At 38.4% G+C, this 19,371-nt stretch overlaps 1 protein-coding gene across 4 annotated transcripts in view; it reads right to left on the bottom strand.

The window, feature by feature from the left end:
* The window catches only part of KANSL1 (KAT8 regulatory NSL complex subunit 1), a 178,515-nt gene that overhangs the window by 116,263 nt on the left and 42,881 nt on the right, over nt 1-19,371 (bottom strand). For all 4 annotated transcript variants that reach the window (XM_047081677.1, XM_047081679.1, XM_047081676.1 and 1 more), the window contains exon 2: nt 17,214-18,585. In XM_047081677.1, coding sequence (XP_046937633.1) covers nt 17,214-18,502 — 1,289 coding nt within the window. In that variant the 5' untranslated portion in view covers nt 18,503-18,585. The remainder of the gene's footprint in view (nt 1-17,213; nt 18,586-19,371) is intronic.

Raw genomic sequence — 19,371 nt, 5'->3', positions numbered from 1 at the left:
CTTAGATACATATGGAATTTTACACCTAAAAGGAGAACAAAGACTTTTCAAACACTCATAAAAAGTTTAACAACTGACCATGTAACAGGTCACAAAGACATAGTTCAAATTCCAAAAATCAGAAAGCATTCAGGCCACATTCTTTGAACACAATGCAAAAAAAAACCCTAGAAACCAACAATTTTTAAAAGGGTAGCAAAAAAGAAAAAAATAGATGGAAAAATTTAGCAACCCATCTTTCTAAGTAATTCTGATAAAGAAAAACCAAAATTGTTCCATTTAGAAATGAACAACAATGAATATATGACAGACCAAACTCTTAGAATTTGGCCAAAGAGCTAACTCAGAGGAAATGCTGTAAACTTACATGCTTATGGAAGAAAATAAGACAGATTGAAAATAAATGACTTAAATGTGTAACTTAAAGCAGCTTAAAAAAAAAAAATCCAAAGAAAGCAGAGAAATGAATAAAGATAAATACAAAACCAATGAAATAAATATTAACAAAAGATAAATTCAATCAATATAATCAAAAGTTTCTGTAAGAACCTCATTTATAAAGCAGAAGACTACCCAAGAAAAGAAAACAAAAGTGAAAGAGCAGATATAACAACAGAGTAAAGTAATACACACAATAGGTCTACGAGAAGATCCTAAGAGATTTCCAGGTAGAATTTTGTGGCAATAAATTTTAAAATCTAGGCAAAATGAGTGATTTTCTTTTAAAATGTTGCTGGGGGAAAAAAAAATGTTGCTGTGGCTCCTGGATGGTTCAGTCAGCTAAGCGTCCAACTCTTGACCTTGATCAGCTCAGGTCATGATCTCACAAAACAGGAGTTTGATCCCTGAATTTGGCTCTACGATGACAGTGTGGAGTCTGCTTGGGATTCTATCTCTGCCCCTCTCCTGCTCGTGCTCTCTCTCAAAACAAATAAGTAAAACCTAAAAAAAAATTTTTTTTAATTAAAATGTTGCCAAAATTGGGTCATGAAGGAAGAGATTTAAAAACCTTAAACCAATAACCATAGAAGTAATTTAAATGTCAGCAAAGACCCATTCATAATTATAAAATGGCCTCCATGCTGTTCAGACATTTCTAGCAAAATGTTAGCAAACAGATTAATCCTTGTCAACTACTTCCAAGTGAAGAAAAAGATGGGAAAATTTACCAAATCAGTTCACAAGCTTGCCATAACCACAGCCAGCCTAAAAATACCCTATAGGTCAGTCAAGTTATGAAGATGGGGGAGGAAAATCAGTACTCCATCCCCACAAAATCACCTAAATCCCGTTTGACATATATTAAAATAATAATCCAAATCATCCAGATAGTCAGTATCTGATCATGTTTAGCCTAAGAATTCCCCCCTGGAATGCAAACTCCAGAGAGAGCAGAGATTTTTTTTTTTCCATTTTTGCTCATTGCTCTTTCTCCAGTGTCTTGAAGAGTTCCTGGCAAATAATAATGCATTCAATAAACACAAAATCTAACAACTGAAAAGGAGAAAACAAAACATGACCATCTATCATGCAGATGAATATCCATCTAGTAATATCAAACAGAAATAAGTCAAAGAATTGCTAAGAGTAGGAAAATTCAGTAAGGCAGTCAAAGAACAAATCAGCATATAAAAATCAATAGTTTTCCCATATTATCAACAAGAAATTATCTCATTCTTAGTAGCATTAAAATCTGCAAAATATCTACAAATAAATTTAACGGGAAATGTGCAGGGCCTATAAAAAAGTATAAATTTTACTCTAGATATAAAGGACCTCAGTAGAGGAAAATATCACAACTCTGGGAAGACCTAATGTTGTCAAGATGTCCTATCTCCATTCAAATTAATGTACAGTCACAAAACAGTCCTAATCCAAATGGATTTAAGGAAGCCGATAAATTGATTATAATGTGGAAGAAGTTAATGAGCAATAGCACCCTCACAAAAAAATATATATAATTTTAAATAGAAGAGTGCAGTTACTCTATCAGTATTTAAAGCTATGGCAAATAGTATATTTAGGGACAACTGGTCATCCATGGAGGGGGTAGGGGGATTAAAATGTTACTTCAAACCATACACAAAACATAGTTACAGAGAACAGACTGGTGGTTGCCAGGGGCAGAGGGTTGGGGGTGGGCAAAATGGGTGAAGAGAGTCAAAGGTAAAAAACCTCCAGTTATAAAAATAAATCATGGGGATGCAATGTACAGCATGGCAAGTATAAATAACACTGTATTGCACATTTAAAAGTTGCTAAGAGACTAAATCTTAAAAGTTCTCATCACAAGTAAAAAAAAAAAAATTCTGTAACAATTTATGGTGATTGATGTTAACTAGACTTACTATGGTGATCATTTTGCAAAATATGCAAAAAGTGGGGTGCCTGAGTGGCTCAGCTGGTTAAGCATCAAACTCTTGATTTTGGCTCAGGTTATGATCTCACAGTTCGGGAGTTCGAGCCACACATGGGGCTCTGCACTGACAGTATGGAGCCTGCTTGGGATTCCCTCTCTCCTCTCATGCTCTCTGAGTCTGTTTCTCAAAATAAATAAACTTTAAAAATAAGCAAACAAAGAAAATTTGAAAGGGCAGCCTTTAAAAAAAAAATATATATATATATATATATAGTGAATCATTATATGTCACTTCCATCTCAGTAAAAAGAAAACCAATTTTGGGCGCCTGGGTGGCGCAGTCGGTTAAGCGTCCGACTTCAGCCAGGTCACGATCTCGCGGTCCGTGAGTTCGAGCCCCGCGTCAGGCTCTGGGCTGATGGCTTGGAGCCTGGAGCCTGTTTCCGATTCTGTGTCTCCCTCTCTCTCTGCCCCTCCCCCGTTCATGCTCTGTCTCTCTCTGTCCCAAAAATAAAAAATAAAAAACGTTGAAAAAAAAAAAAAGAAAACCAATTTTAAAAGGTAAACATAAAAGTTACATATAGTCGCTCCTTTTCTCCAACAAAAGGCCTTACACACCAGATAATTTCATTACATTTCTTTCCCTTCCCAAACACTGACATACATCTTTTCTTGCCTCTCCCAGTTCCATCAGTATTTTGCCAATTTTCTAGCATGAAAATCCAGTCATGTCACCAAGTTTACTCAAGTGTGCAATTAATGAAATATGTTAGATTTGGAGTCAAGAACTATATAGTACAACCTTGACTCTTAACCTAATAATCTTTAGCACCATCATTTGATCTCTCTGTCCTTAGGTTTCTCATCTGTAAATGACAATTTTGTGCCTATTCCCACAGTAAGCTCTATATTTTATCAGTCTTGCATCTGTACCTATCCTTCCATTCTGTGTCCATCGCTCTGGTTCAAAAGACTTTTTTTTTCCCCCAAAAGACTTTTTTTTTTTTTAATTTTTTTTTTTCAACGTTTATTTATTTTTGGGACAGAGAGAGACAGAGCATGAACGGGGGAGGGGCAGAGAGAGAGGGAGACACAGAATCGGAAACAGGCTCCAGGCTCTGAGCCATGAGCCCAGAGCCCGACGCGGGGCTCGAACTCACGGACCGCGAGATCGTGACCTGGCTGAAGTCGGACGCTTAACCGACTGCGCCACCCAGGCGCCCCCCCAAAAGACTTTTTATTCACAGTTGGGCTACTTGACTTTCTTACCCTGGCTCCAAACTATCCTACATATCCAATCCATCCACCCCACATCATTAGCAAAGATTCCTTTATGTGCACTCCAACCATGCCATTCCATGTTAATAATTCTGCACTATTCTTAGGATAAAATTCAAACGCACCAGCCTTTGACCAAAGCTTAATACTCCAATTTCATCTTCTACTTTCTTGAAACTTTTATGTCTAGCGGATAGCTCTCTTCCCTGTTATCCAACACAACCTCTTCATCTGAGGTCCCTCATCCTTGGACCTGGAACATCCCATTTTCTCTTGGAAACCTAAGTGTCATCCCTATTCAAACTAAAGTTCCACTCTTCTCAGGTTTTCTGATCCCCTTAGCCCACAGTAATCACTCCTTCCTCCAAGTCTCATCTCAGCATTTGGTGCTGTACCATGTTATCTAATTACAATTAAGGCATTCACTGCCTAATTCTTTTTTTTTTTTTTCAACGTTTTTTATTTATTTTGGGGACAGAGTGAGACAGAGCATGAACGGGGGAGGGGCAGAGAGAGAGGGAGACACAGAATCGGAAACAGGCTCCAGGCTCTGAGCCATGAGCCCAGAGCCCGACACGGGGCTCGAACCCACGGACCGTGAGATCGTGACCTAGCTGAAGTCGGACGCTTAACCGACTGCGCCACCCAGGCGCCCCTCACTGCCTAATTCTAATGCTTCCTTTTCTACTTGAATGTGGGAGGAAAAAAAAAAAAAATCAAGTCACATAAATTATTCCCTGAAGGCAGGAACCAAGTTCTCAATTCTTAAGTGTTTCCATCATTCCTTATTTTACTATCAGAGAAGTGTTTCTCTTGCCCTTTAGGAGCCAGGTTAATCTTGATGATAGATGATCCGGAAAGGCTAGTCTCCAAATAACTGAGTTACCTTGAAAATTTTTATATTTATTATTCTTTGCTCAGAGAATTCCAGATCTCCTTTTCTGGAATTGTCACAGGGACACTTTTGACTATCCCCAATGATGACACATCTTGGTTTCTATTGATATTATCAACTATAGCTACTCCTGTAACTGATGAAGGATTATGTGTTAAAGGAATAGAAGATGTAGCTCTTTGAAGGCTAGCCTGCTGGGAAACACCCAAGAGCAATACTGTATATCTTACCCTTCCATAAGTTTGTCAGCCAATCTTAATGTTTATGGATGAAATTAATTTGTCTCATCTAGTAATACCATTACACTATTTAGAATAAACCATGGAAATGTAAATAATCTAACACTGCTTTGAACATTAATGGAAATAATAACCTCTTGCACCTAATAAAATGTAAAACCAAGAACAGTTGAGCCTTAAACAACATGGGTTTGAAGTCTGCAGATCCACTTATACACAGATTTTTTTTCAATAAATACAGTACATTAGTATAAACATACTTTCTCTTATTTCCCATAACATTTTTTCTCTAGCTCACTTTATTAGCTTATTAAACTACTAATTATTACTATTACTATATCAGCTTATTTATCTAATACATATTACATGCAAAATATGTGTTAACTGACTATACTACTGGTAAGGTTTCCAGTCAACAGTAGGCTATTAGTAGTTAAGCCTTGGGGGAGTCAAAAGCTATATGTGGGTTTTTGACTACATAGGTGGTTGGCATCCCTAACCCCCATGCTGTTCAAGGATCAACTGTGTGTGTGTGTGTGTGTGTGTGTGTGTGTGTGTGTGCGCACGCACGCACACATATACATAAATATAGATATAGATCACATCAATGTCTTGAATGTACACTTGCAAATATCAAAGTCACCTCATACTTTTCAAGTCTGAGACCCAGTTACTATCAAGTTATCATTAAGAACAAATTAAGAGAATTCTCAACTGGGAGGAAAATTATCGCACCAAGAAAACTTCCTGCAAATATAAAATTAGCCTTTCCACTTAAACTTCCAAGTCAACGTTCTTCTGTGAATGCTTGAATGTATTCACATAAGAGATCAATTTCAAATACAGCTGGGTAGAAGCAAAATGAGTCTTAAGCAACTCTCACTCTGTTTTCATCTTACAAAGAGAAGACTGGCCTGTCTTCCAGCCTTGTGAATAAAGATCTTACAAAACTCACTATGCAAAGGGTGCGCCCAAAGAATACTTGGTTGAAAAAATCTGCTGGGGAAGTGCCAATTTAAAAAGAAAAACATTTTCACCCAGTTGGAAATCTAGAAACAGTGGTTACAGCCACTCAGCTGAAACTCTTAAGATGTGAAGAAAAATTTTTTTAGAAAAAACCCAGATCTTTTCATCCTCAGAGTGAAATTCTATGAAAAGCAACTAAATGAATCAATGGAAAAGTGAATTAATGTTAACTTTATGCACCTAAAAAGCAATAACTAAAATTCTGCCTTTGTTATTTGACAGGGTCAAAGGGCAACTGGTCTCTTATTCTATATAGATGAACTCTACAATCTGTAACGGTTTCCAATCAATTATTTCTGGGAAAGAAACGGGAATAAAAGAAAACTTTTGTTGTTTTGCTCGAAAAAGAACCAAAAATGAAAAAGTTATATTGTTTTGCTTACTTTGGGGGAGGGGAGAGACAGAGGATTGTTTTTCATTAGGGATATTTATTTCCAAAGCATAACACTCTAATAGCTTTATTCAGCGAAAAGGATACCCTTCCGTTAAAGACCTCTGTCTTCACTCTCTCACTATACTCCATCCTCAGGGTCCATACTTTATTTTCAGGTTTCTTCAATGCCTTAAGTGGAACACTTAAGAAAAAAGGAAAAAAAACCAAAAACATGACAGTTACTACAGGCAAACACACTGGCACCAGGTTGCCTCATGAGAGAAACAAGTGAGGGGACTGCTGCAGCCCTGCCACCAACTCCCTGATGGGACCCAGTGCGCAGACTCCCTACGGAAATACAGGCAGTATGAGCTCCGTGGAGATCACCTGGCCATTCGGCATACCTCAACAAGTCGTACGGTGCGCCTAACAGTGACAAAAGTCTTTCCCATCCCAGTCTGGGTCTCATCATTACAAAACCACAAGTGACATTTTTCAAAAAAGTATATTTTAGACTTTATAAGTGAGGCACCTAGGAAGATTAAAAGACAAAATTAAAATTAACAATTGTCAACGGTAGTCTAGAATTCTTTTTATTATATTGCTCCCTCTCTGGTATTAATCTCACAAATGCCAAGAAAAATAATAACCTCCAGTTCACCCTTCAGGTTTTCTGGTGATTATCAAATCAATAAACATAAGATATTGAATGTTAATCATAAACTCCATACTCAGACGTGGAAACAACAAAAACTCATAGAAGCGCGTGGAAAACCAATCAGGCTATTTAACTGCTATTTTATGCCTTTCAACTTCCTATAATAACCAGACTTACCAGAAAAAGAACTTTTGAGGAAAATACTTCAATAAACACTAAGTACATGCTTAAAATTCATTTAACAGCCTTAAGCACAATGCAAGACTAAAGGAAAAAGAACATAAAATACTTTTCATATTTTAAAAGATTTCTTTTTCCAGCAACTGGGGAAATAAGGTTTTTCCATATAAGTTGAAATATAAATTCAGTTGAAATACAAATCATCCCCTTAGAATGTCAAAGATATTTATGTTATCCATTTGATGGGAAAAATTATGAACTAGGTCACTTCTCTGATTATTTATTACAGTAGGGGAAAACAACTTACCCTTCCCATCATCCCTCATGGTCAGTGCCATGCCCATCACTGTACTGGACAGTCAGGAGAGGCATCTAAAGAGCTATATGACTTCAGCTTGCTCCATTTCTCAAAACAAAATCTTCTTTCTGCTCCTTCCCAATCAGTTTAGAAGAAAAATACTAGTAGAAAGAGCAGGTACAAGGAACTAGCTTTTATCTTCACTCAAGTAAATTATTTATCATGTCTATTATCTTAGGCCTCAACCGTAAAATGGGAAGATCACCTTCATCACCTGGAGGTCTTAAATACTAAACAGGATACCAAATGTAAACCACCTAACATATAGAAAGTGTGATCAATACGCACCAATTCTCATTTCCATTTCTTTTTTTTAAAGTCACTCCAAGGCCGCCTCGGTGGCTCAGTTGGTTAAGCGTCTGACTTCAGCTTAGGTCATGATCTCACAGTCGGTCAGTGAGTTCGAGCCCCACATCGGGCTCTGTGCTGACAGCTCAGGGCCTGGAGCCTGCTTCGGATTGTCTCTCCCTCTCTCTCTGCCCCTCCCCCACTCATGCTATGTCTCTGTCTCTCAAAAACAAATGTTAAAATAAATTAAAAAGTCACTCCAGCCAATTCCCAGATGTTATCTCTGCCCTAGAACAATGCCCCTCCCCAACCCATACAACTTCTATTCCAATAAAAGAAAAAAAGAACAGGTTATTGCAGGCTAAAGGGTGTATCTGGTTAAGATACAGACAGACCATTTACCTTTCCTCAAAATTTATTACCAAATTACTTAATATTACTAGAAAGTCTCTTGAATGTGAAGTTAAATGCCATATTTTACATTTGGTAAATTTCTTTTCATTGACCAGGTCTAAAGGGCAATTTGATTGTTTCCACTAATACAGCTTAGTGTTTATGTCCCATAAACTGTTTACCCATGCTGTGGGTAAACAGCCTAGATTAATACCTTGATTTCTTCTTAGCTTTAAGATATTAAGCAAGTTACTTAAACTTTTCATTCCTCACTCTGAGTCTGTAAAACTAAGACAATACCTATACCTCATTGTACCGTGAGGACTAAATAAGTTAATGAGTATAAAGCACTTTTAACACTGTCTACACCTCAAAATATTCAACCAAGGTAGGCTATTATTTTTTTTCCTAACATGTTTCAACTCTGTTGTACGATTAGCAAGGTAGGTTAAAAATGCTGTTCTCTAATTCAACCAAATCACTTTCTCCTGGGGCTCTGTGATCTCCCAGGTTTCAGATTAATTTAGTCCCCAATAGTCTTAAGCTCTGTCTCCCCCAGTTTCTATATTCGCAGGATGCGTCTCTCAAGTGCCAGAAGAACAAACAGGAAGATAAGGATTAAAGGGTGACCAAAAAAATAGTCACTACACGTATACACTATCATTCAATCCCCTGGCTCATGTCCTCTATTCTATTAGACAACGGTAAAACAACTTAAAAGAAAATGATTTAAAATTGAATAAACTCCTCCTTCCTAGTTGTCACTCCTCAAATCCTCACCCCCCCCAACCTTTTCTCCACAAATCCTCTTACCTGAGAGTTCTGAATATAATCTATACAGTTGTTACAATACTACTAAATAGGCTACCAGAGCAACCCACAACATTCATATTTTATCAACAACTTTTCAGTATATTCTGTTTGAGGAAGAGACTCTCCAGACACTTTTATCAGACTGAAATTGTTTTCAAAGCGACTTTGTTTACTATTGTGATGCAAAACCCTTCTTTATAATTAAACAAATATAAAATCAAACAGGCTAAAGTGACCACAAAGCATTAATGGGAATCAGAAGCACAGTCACTTGATATATGTTATATACTGCACTCTTTAGTTAAAATTTTGAGAAACTCAACGTTCTCTTTACATTGAATATATGACCATAATTTTCCCAGATACATACGGGAAACAGGAAAAGGAGAATGAACTGACAGACATAAAAGGACATGACCTGAGGTATAAATTTCTAACTTGCAAAATAATCTGGTCCATTTTGGTCTTTGCTTAGACAGACAGTAGAGAAACTAATTGGGTTACTATTCATTTGACATAAAATGTGGCCCCAAGCTTTCCCTTTTCTAGTAAAATAATTTAACATGAACATGGAACCTAACAGGGTGCTCTGCAAATGACCATGAAACCTCTGGACATACCAACAGCCAAAAAGTGTTGAAATGAAAATGCCCACCGCACTGAATAAGGCCCTCCAACGGTTCCTTCTCCATCTCAACATAGTCATCCAATCCAGTTACTCCTGCCAAAAATCTAGTAATCATTCGTAATACCTCTTCCTTCTCTCTCAACATCCACTCATCACATCCAATCAATCACAAATCCTAGTCACCCTACCTCCAGTATCCAATTCACTCCTTCCTGACAAAGGCTGAGTCTACCATTCTTTTACCTGGTTTACCACAAACACCTAACTGGTCCCCCAAAGTCTACACGCACTTCACTCTTCACACAATTAAGAGGGGTCTTTAAAAAAAATCCAATGATGTTTAGACATCACAATAACATTTTCGGTTAAGCGTTTTGACTCTTGGTTTCAGTTCAGGTCATGATCTCATGGTTTATGAGTTCAAGCCATGTGCTGGGCTCTGTGCTGACAGAGCAGAGCCTGCTTGGGATTCTCTCCCTCTCTGACTGCCCCTCCCCTGCTTGCGTGTGCATGCTCTCTCTCTCTCTCTCTCTCTCTCTTGGGATTCTCTCCCTCTCTGACTGCCCCTCCCCTGCTTGCGTGTGCATGCTCTCTCTCTCTCTCTCTCTCTCAAAATAAAAAAATAAACTTAAAAAAATGATTTTAAAAGTGAGATAACCGGGGTGCCTGGGTGGCTCAGTCAGTTAAGCGTCTGACTTCAGCTCAGGTCATGGTCTCACAGTTTGTGAGTTCGAGCCCCACGTTGAGCTCGGTGCTGACAGCTCAGAGCCTGAAGCCTGCTTCGGATTCTGTGTCTCATTCTCTCTCTGCCCCTCCTCAACTTGTGCTCTGTCTCTGTCTCTCAAAAATAAATAAATGTAAAAAAAAAAAATTTTTTTTTAAATAAATAAATAAAAGTGAGATAACCAACAAAACCACCTGTATGACCTGGCCTCTAGCTTACCTCTCTGGCCTCATTTCTCATCACTCTTCTTACACAGTGCTCTGTTTTTGAAAGCATCAAGCATCTCCCATTCCCAGGCCTTAGCATATGCTGACTCTTCAGTCTGTAGCACTCCCCTTCTTTACCACCAATTAATTTTCATCATTCAGGTCTCAGCTTACTTATTACTTCATCAGTATACTTGCTATAATATCCCCACCCATCTTCATTAGATGTTCCTGATATGCACCCCCATAGCACTCTGAACTTGGTTTCTGTAGCACACATAACCACTGCAAATGTATCATTAACTATGTGATTTACTTAAACAATTATTTTCTCTTTCTAACCTATACTGTCCATGAGGGCAGGGCAGAGCAGGGACTGTGTCTTACTCACTACTATATATCCCTACCACCTAGCACCCTCAGCACATAGTAGGCATTCAATACATCTGATAAATGAGTTCATCAATTCCAAAGTCTCCAATGTAAGGCTCTGAGGTACAAGTCAACTCTTCACTCTCTGTATACCCAGGATTACTTGGAAGCTCATTTCCTGATTTTTAACACTTGCTGGAACATGCAAAGGAATACAGAAATGTTCATTTTTAAGACACTAGTGAAGAACCTGGACCTTCATGAGCTATTAGGGTTATTTTGCAAAATGTATTCTTCCAGTCACCCACAGCTTGAAACTCCATCTATGATGCTCCCTCTCTCATTGCCCCCAAACATTCACTGGTAAGTCCCACTACCTCTACTTCTGCATCATCTCCTCAATTTTCTCCTTCCTTTTTATACATTTATCACTCTTACCTATATTGCTAGGTCTCTAAAATATTCTCAGTCTAGCCAACAAAGCCCAATGCCTTTTAGCCTTTGTCCTCTATATGTTATGCCTTCTACCTGTACTGACCTACTTCGGTAGACCACAACCAAAACAAAACTTCCTACCAAAATCCTAGCCACCTTTCAAGGCTCATTCTAATATCCTTTCTTTCCAGTTCCATCAACCAGCTGTGACCTCTTCCTATTTCACTATGTCATCAAACATTTGCCTTATATTACTGGGTGCCAGGCACTGTGCTAAGTACTCACCTTTGCTTTACACCATGTCTCCAAATCTAAACTGTAAACTTCTTGAGGAAGTTTATTCACCTACCTCATCTCTTGCATCTTAAACATTTACTCAGTTAGTACTTATTACATGACCACTTTAGCATGATGGTGAAGAGTACTTTCACTCAATCTTAGAGAATGAAAACACCAGTCACAAGGCAACAGAAAACATTTGCAGCAACCAGACCTGCAGCAAATGGGTAATCCCTAAATTCCTCGTTGCCTAACTTCTCTCCTTCAGAATCACACAAGAAACACCAAGAATAAATTCTATCTACATACTTAAGGGGGGGGGGGTAGGGGGTAAACACAGAAGCTATTTCTGTCACTGGATGTCATATGAAGCCCAGCAGAAAAACAAGGGGCATTAAATCAACCATCAAAGATGTTCCACAAATTAAAGTTTACTCCTCTCTGAAGTAACTTCTATAAAAACAAAATGGAATTATTCCCACACATGTATACCACAGAATAACGATTTCAGTAATCACTTTAATAAGCTATTTAAACACACACACACACACACACACACACACACACACTAAGGCATTAAAAGAATCAAAGCTAGGAGCACCTGGGTGGCTCAGTAGGTTGAAGCTCGGGTCATTATTTCACGGTTCATGAGTTTGAGCCCCGCATCAGGCTCACTGCTGTCAGCACACAGCCCACTTAGGATCCTCTGTTCCCCTCTTCGTCTCTGCCCTTCTCCCACTTGTACTCTCTCTCAAACATTTAAAAACAAAGAATCAAAGCTCTAAGTCACAAATCAAGAAGGTTGTTTTGTTTCACGTTACACCAGTGACTTATAGGGAGGGACTTTTGCTTCAGTTTCCCCAAATGCAAAAACAGAAACAAACAGTGCTGAGAACAGCTCCATCCACCCATGTTATTTAAAGATGGAGTGGTCAGAATTCAAAAGTGTTTGAGTCTCGAAATTATCTAGTCAATTCCTTCATTTTTATTATAAAAGTAGCTAGATGATTAGCACTATGGCTAGTTTGTAGCAGAGAAGGGTTAGATAAGACTTAGTTCTGGCTAATACTACTCTCGCTCCATCATTCTGTGAAAGCATAAAGAATAGGAAAATAAGGACAATTTATGTTGACTACCACTGTTAGCAACATCACTCGTGTGTGCTTAATAAATTCAAATAGGAAACTACAACACAAAGCATCCTGGCTAGAGTATCTAAAAAGCAAAACCTACAAACACACTAGTAATTCATTATACACAATGGAATTATTCCCACATATGCATCCCACACAGTAACAAATTCAGTAATCACTTTAATGGACTATTTAACACACACACACACACACACACACACACACACACACACACACACACACACACACAGAGGCATTAAAAGAATCGAAGCTAGGGACACCTGGTGGCTCAGTAGTTGAGCCTCCAACTTCAGCTCAGGTCATTATCTCACGGTTTGTTAACGATTCCAAGAGAATGAAATTCCCCAGAAATAAAGAAAAGTCACTGCAATCAAGATAACCTAAAATTCAAACAACTTCTTTAATATCACTAAACCGAGCATCTAGTTTATTTTTTACCCAAGCTTGATCGGAAACAGACCTCAGGAGGCTATCAAATAAAACATAGGTTAGCGTAAATTAAACCAGAAATAAAAGCATGAAAATAAAACAAGAACAAGAAGAACAAAATGAAGCCAAGAATGAGGCTTGAAAAAAGGTACAAGACCTACGAGCCTGGCTCTAAACTTCGAAAAGCCAATAGGAAAACAGAAACCAAGCGAACAACACAAATTATAGCATCCAAGTAACAGAAACAGACGTAAAAGCTTAGGAAAAAATACACTTAAGTCTTGGTTGTGTTATCTTTCTCCCTGAGGTTCTTATAAAGAAGGCACTATGTAATATAAAGATATATGCGATATATGTAAAACAACAAATATTTCAGTAGTCCTAATTAAATGTTTTATGGGATTTTTATAATGATCCTCAAGATAAGCCTATAGTAACAGTTCAGAAACAAAAAAATATTTTTTTTAGGAAAAAAAGGTTTACATAATTAATGTCCAGGTACCCGGAACACTACTGACCTAAGAAAGCATTTAAGAGAATATCTGGGGGGGAAAAAAAGGCGTTTTCCTAACAGCAAGCATTTACTATAGAAGTTTCTAAGTACAAGGGCCAAGAAAATAAAAACCAAATTTAGCAAAATTTACTGGTCCAGGAGTTCATAACAAAACAGCAGAACAAAACTCTTAAAGAGAAGGTGGAACATAAAGAAAAACTAAAGTGGAAAAGATGTGCACACACACACACATGCCCACTCAGTAACTGTATTACATCCACAGGAGATAAATAGATGCTTTTATTTCTACTTCTAAAGTTAAGAATTAAAAATTAAGGTGTTTGGGGCGCCTGGGTGGCGCAGTCGGTTAAGCGTCCGACTTCAGCCAGGTCACGATCTCGCGGTCCGTGAGTTCGAGCCCCGCGTCAGGCTCTGGGCTGATGGCTCAGAGCCTGGAGCCTGTTTCCGATTCTGTGTCTCCCTCTCTCTCTGCCCCTCCCCCGTTCATGCTCTGTCTCTCTCTGTCCCAAAAATAAATAAACGTTGAAAAAAAAAATTTAAAAAAAAAAAAAATTAAGGTGTTTACTGAAACATGTGCCTTCCTTGCTAGTTCCTCCATCAAGAAGATAATATTTAAATTCCTCCTCCTTCCACAGTGATGTTACTAAACAACGATAAAGGTCAAACCCAGTGTAGTGCAGAATTTCAAAGTAGTTACATATACCAAGACAGGAAGACATAGGAAACATTTCAGGATGATTTTCCAAAAAGAACTTAAAAAGGTATAATACCAGTTTTAAACTAAATAAAATCAGTTAACCAAAAGGTTAATCAATAAAGAGGAAAAAACTTCTCTAAAATACCTCATCTGGCAATATAGTTTACTAACTATAAAGTATAATACAATGATAAACATACGATTTGCCAAAAACTCAACATAAAAATCAATCATTCTACTACTGCTAGCATGTGCCTATGACTTACAATGGATCACTGTTTTTCCTTTTGGAGGTAGGAAAGAAGAAAAAACACAAATTCTTGGTGAAGGCTGGTCATTTTCACAGAACCATCCACTTGCAACTTAAGCACCATCATTTAAAAACAATTCATTTCAACAACCTCATGTGCTAAATATTTTCATCATGGCTGCCTAGACTAAATCTAGCTGTCTCTGGCAGGAGTATTTCAGCAAAGGAGTGAAATATTAAGCTACTAGAAGGGGAAAAACAGTTGAAATTCACCAGATGGGTCAATTTCCTGCAGAGTTAACTAACTTCTTACTGTAGGACTCAAGAATTACAAATTATAAATGTGGTGAAGAGATCTGGGAAGAACTATTAAATCACACACTCGTACAAAAGGATTCTCCGTGTCCAAACAACTATTTCCCCATCCCCGTTTTTCTTTTTTAATCAAAGTAATGCCTCCATTCTCAGTGGCCAATTGCTGAAAAGCTGTAAAGTACTCAGAAGGTCAACACCTGGCTAAATAGCAGCCTTAGGAGTCAATCTGGTGACCTGGCTCCACAAGAACTTTAAAGTACTTATGCTTTATTGGTCGTTTTAATTTAAATTCAATTATATCATAAAGAGCAAAAAGTTTATTTACTCCATAGTACTTTTAGTGCTCCAATTTTCCTTACTTTAATATGATCTGGTACATGGAAATTCAACTTTTTAAAGCATTGTGTAGTTGACTTAATTTGAAAAGGATTCAAATGATTCCAAAGTTTCCTAAAATAATCCCTTAGCTATCCTTACACTTCACAACCTTCCAATCAACAAAGCACTACGTGATAAGAATGCTCAGAATTTAGTAGGTGAATGGACTAAGCCTAAACAGTCTTTTCAAATCAGTAGATTATTCCCTGGAAGAAAAGTTCTCTCTTAGGTACTCTGATCTCACTGAATTGAATGGTTTCCCACAACATTACCAAAACTTAAAAATGTTTTCAATACAAAGTATCCTGAAAACAATAAGCTTACAGATTCTAGATTTTTTTCCCCCTCAAATACACAAAGTACATGAAACTTAAAATGCTTCAACTAAAGTATTTATTTCATGAAATTACTTTTAAAACATAAAATATTCAACGTTAACCAAGATTTTTTAAAGCAGTGGCTTATGCAACAAAGTCAGTGGGATAATGCCACAAATATCTGCAAGCTGATTTAAATTACTAATCCATTTAAGGAAAGATAACTATGCTACAGCAGTAGCAAGCCACTGAAATAGATCTACTTTAGATCTGAATACAGAAGTGGACACTTGAGTACAATAAGCTAACAAAAGGTAATGAACTAGGTCTACAAAGAAGAAATTCCAGCAAAATAATCCAGACTTTCCCCCCTGAAACAGAAACCAAAATTGCATATTCAGATACAGCACAGTTATCCATGTGAATAATATAAACAAAATCGAGAAAAAAGGAAATTTACTTATGCTTAAAGCATGGCTATCTCAACAGTCTCCAGCAAAAATCTTGGTCACCTTTATACCACAGGCAAGGAAAACCCAATTATTCCAACATATCCATCTATTTCAGCCTACTTTAGTAATCCAACCTTAGTAACATCCCTGGCCCAAAGAGAAAATGGAAGGAGTCAACTCTCCTGCCCCTCTTTTCCAACATCTCGTGCTTCCCTCTCTTGTAAGTCTAACACTTATTTTAAGTAGATATAAGGCAGGCTGATTTATCTTTAAGGAGATATGCTATACCCCCTTGCTTATCTGGAAGGAGCCAAATGCAGGACGGAAGGACATGAGTGAGGTACCTCTGGATTCACCGTGCCAATTTGGAGCGCCAACCAAAGCCTGTGTAGAATTTTTCTCAAAACAAGAGATTTAAAAAAAAACAGTAAGAACCTATCCCAAATATGTCAATGTATTTAAACTTAGCTGAGAGAAAAATAAAATCCAAATGTGATCAAGATGGGCTCTTTTAGGAAGTAAATCAAGTTGTGAAAGCAGATTGTATTTGGAAGCAACCCATAAATAAAATACTCTGAAGCATTTTCTGATTATTAGTCTTTAACAGGTAAGGAAATCTCAAGTATTAAAAGTGAAGACTGGGTACATTCTCTGCTGAAAGTTCAATTAAAAGCAACTACGGGGTGCCTGGCTGGTTCAGTCAGTACAGTATGTGACTCCTGATCTCTGGGTCCTGAGTTCAAGCCCTATGCTGGGGGGTGGAGTTTATGTTAAAAAACAATAAAAAAATAAAACCAAATTCCAGCTTAGTTAACTACATCAGCTGAACTTCTGTCCCCACTTAACCAGAAACAAGAGGATCTGAAGTCAAGTTATAGAAACCTACAAAAATACCCTACATACAATTTCAAAAGAAATCTAACCAGTCACTCTGAAAGAGGTATGTAGTTTCACAAATAGGAGTCTTCTAGCTTTTTTCTTAATAAACAAGATCTACAGCAACATAACACTCTGCCAGAAATATCTTTCGTTTCTCCACTAGCAGGTATATGCATCCACCTACCTAAAATCAGAAAAAAGACAAATGGAACATAGGCACCTACCTACAAAGAATCCTATTCTCCCCATGGTGGGAATTCACTAATTCTTTCTCCCTTGTCCCAACACTTCTCAAGAATGACATTATGCACAGGTTTTACTCACAGGGGTACATGGCGTTGCTCAGGATCAGCTCTGGTCAGTTCTTCCTCTTCAATATCAGACTCTCCTCCTGAACTACTGTCAGTGACGTCTGAATCAAACGCTCGCTCACTGCACCTCAAGTTAGCTATACCACTAGCTGTAAATCTCTCCAATTCTTCTGAAATTGAATCGCTTTTCAGGAAATTGCTAAGTCCTTCTGAAGTGGTGGTCTCACTGGCAGCTTTTCTCAATGCAGCTTCAGCCTTTCGAGTCAGCATCAACTGGCTCCGGGGCCTCAAGGATTCCAAGTTTGGCAGTTTGCTCCAAGTCTTCTCTAAAAATCCACCCAGCTGATGCTGTATATGCCTCTCCACCTGCTTGGCTTGCACAACCTGTAAGCGCTTCTGTAACCTGCGGGCACGGCTCTCAATATCGGCCTGCCTCCGCAGTAAAGCTGTTATCCTTGTGTCAGAATCTAAAGCACTGAAAAGAATGGAAGACAGGGGAGACTTTTTATCCTCTAACTTGACACCCCCCAAGTTAGAACCGGAGTCTGTGCCAGGTGATAACCTACTGCTTCCTTGAAGTGCCGGCTGTTCCATGGAATTTACAGAAGATTTGTTTGCAGTGCTATTATTGCTAAATATAGTTGTGTGTTCTACATCAAGGCTTCTATGTGGAAGAGTGCAATTGGTCATACCCCCCTTCAAGTCCCCAGATTCAGATGCCACCACTTCACCCCCCTGAAAAGAAGATGAAGTGAGAGCTCGTTTTCCCCCATTGAGGGGACTGGAATTGTCATGATCAGAATGTGTTGAACTTTTAGTCAATTTCTTAGCCAACCCATTTACAGGTGCTTGTGGCAGAGCTGTCTGACCACTCGTATTCATGGTTCTGAGATTTTCTAAGGAAAACTCCAAAACTGGCTGTCTCCCCAACAGCTCAGCTCGGAGTTCATAGGACTGAGATAAGAGAGGATGAGATTTAAGGACTGTCTGCTTGCTGAAGACACCTTGCAATTTCAACGACTCCTTTGAGGGTACAGATGTTACATCGGAGCAGAGATAAGATGCCACCAATGGTTGCAGCTTTCCCAAGTCTTCCTTGGTAGGATTATTTCGGAAGTCTAAACTGGGATCCTCTGCAGCAATGGCTTTTCTTTTGGTTCCGTTGGCAGCAATAAGGATGTTGGCGTTGCCGTTATTTTCGGCACTGCCAGGGGACAAAGTGGAGGATGGGGGAGCCAGTTTGAACCGGATATGGTGTGCTTCAGCTGCTGCGTCAGTGAGAGCGGGCGCCATCGCAGCCATTCAGCACAGAGAGACAGGAAGTCCAGCCTCTCCTGGTGCCGAGGCCAGTTCCACGGCCCCTTACCGCCTCCCCAGAGAACAGACTAAAAGAGAAAGAAAAAAAGGAAGTTAGAAATATACGCACACTAGAAAACAACACACGTTTTTAATACAAACACCACTTGAGGCTATAATTCACTCTGCCTCCAGAAAGAAAAACACTCAGACTATTCTGGATACTCGAATATGGGGATAGGGGCAGAAGAAGGACAGGGACAGGACAATTCCTGCACAGAGAAAGAATTCCACCCTTCTTTTTTTTGTTCCTTGTTACCACAGATTGAAAGCAGCCAAAATAGAAGTTCCATTCTGAAAGAATCAGATTGTTAAAGTTAAATCATCTGCGTTAAAAAAAATAATACTTTACAACTTCTTGAAATTGGTGGATTTAAAGCAAATGTATCAAATGCTTAGCAATTAAACAGAGAAGAATTAGTAAGGAACTCCCCAAAAAGTTGCTATGCAAAATGTCATAGATCTGCACATCTCTCTAGCCAGAGAATCAATCCAGTGCTTATCAGCTTCTCGCTTCTCTGAAAGATAGTTCATGCTAAAGGCTTAACTGTATCGCATCTGTATTACCAGTTTGTTTCATCAAGTTTTTCTTTCACTGTCCTCAGTACAGCTCACCTCTCAAATTAATTGCCCAATTCGTTTCTTTTTCTTTACCCCAAGATTTCTTAAAAGAATAGTATAAATAGCTGCCTCTGCACTCTCTCTCTCATAATCTGGCTTCTAATCCTACTGCTCTGGCAAAGGGCACTAGTGATCTCATTATCAAATCCAATGGTCAAATCTCTGTCCCCAATCTATATAACTTCTCTGAAGCA

The sequence above is a fragment of the Lynx rufus genome, unplaced genomic scaffold, assembly GCF_022079265.1.
Source record: "Lynx rufus isolate CCGP_SWC_20201006 ecotype Redwood Valley unplaced genomic scaffold, mLynRuf1.p SCAF_18, whole genome shotgun sequence".
In the NCBI taxonomy this organism is placed as follows: domain Eukaryota; kingdom Metazoa; phylum Chordata; class Mammalia; order Carnivora; family Felidae; genus Lynx; species Lynx rufus.
Note: the sequence above shows the minus strand (reverse complement) of the source record. Positions and strands in the feature narration are given on the sequence as shown.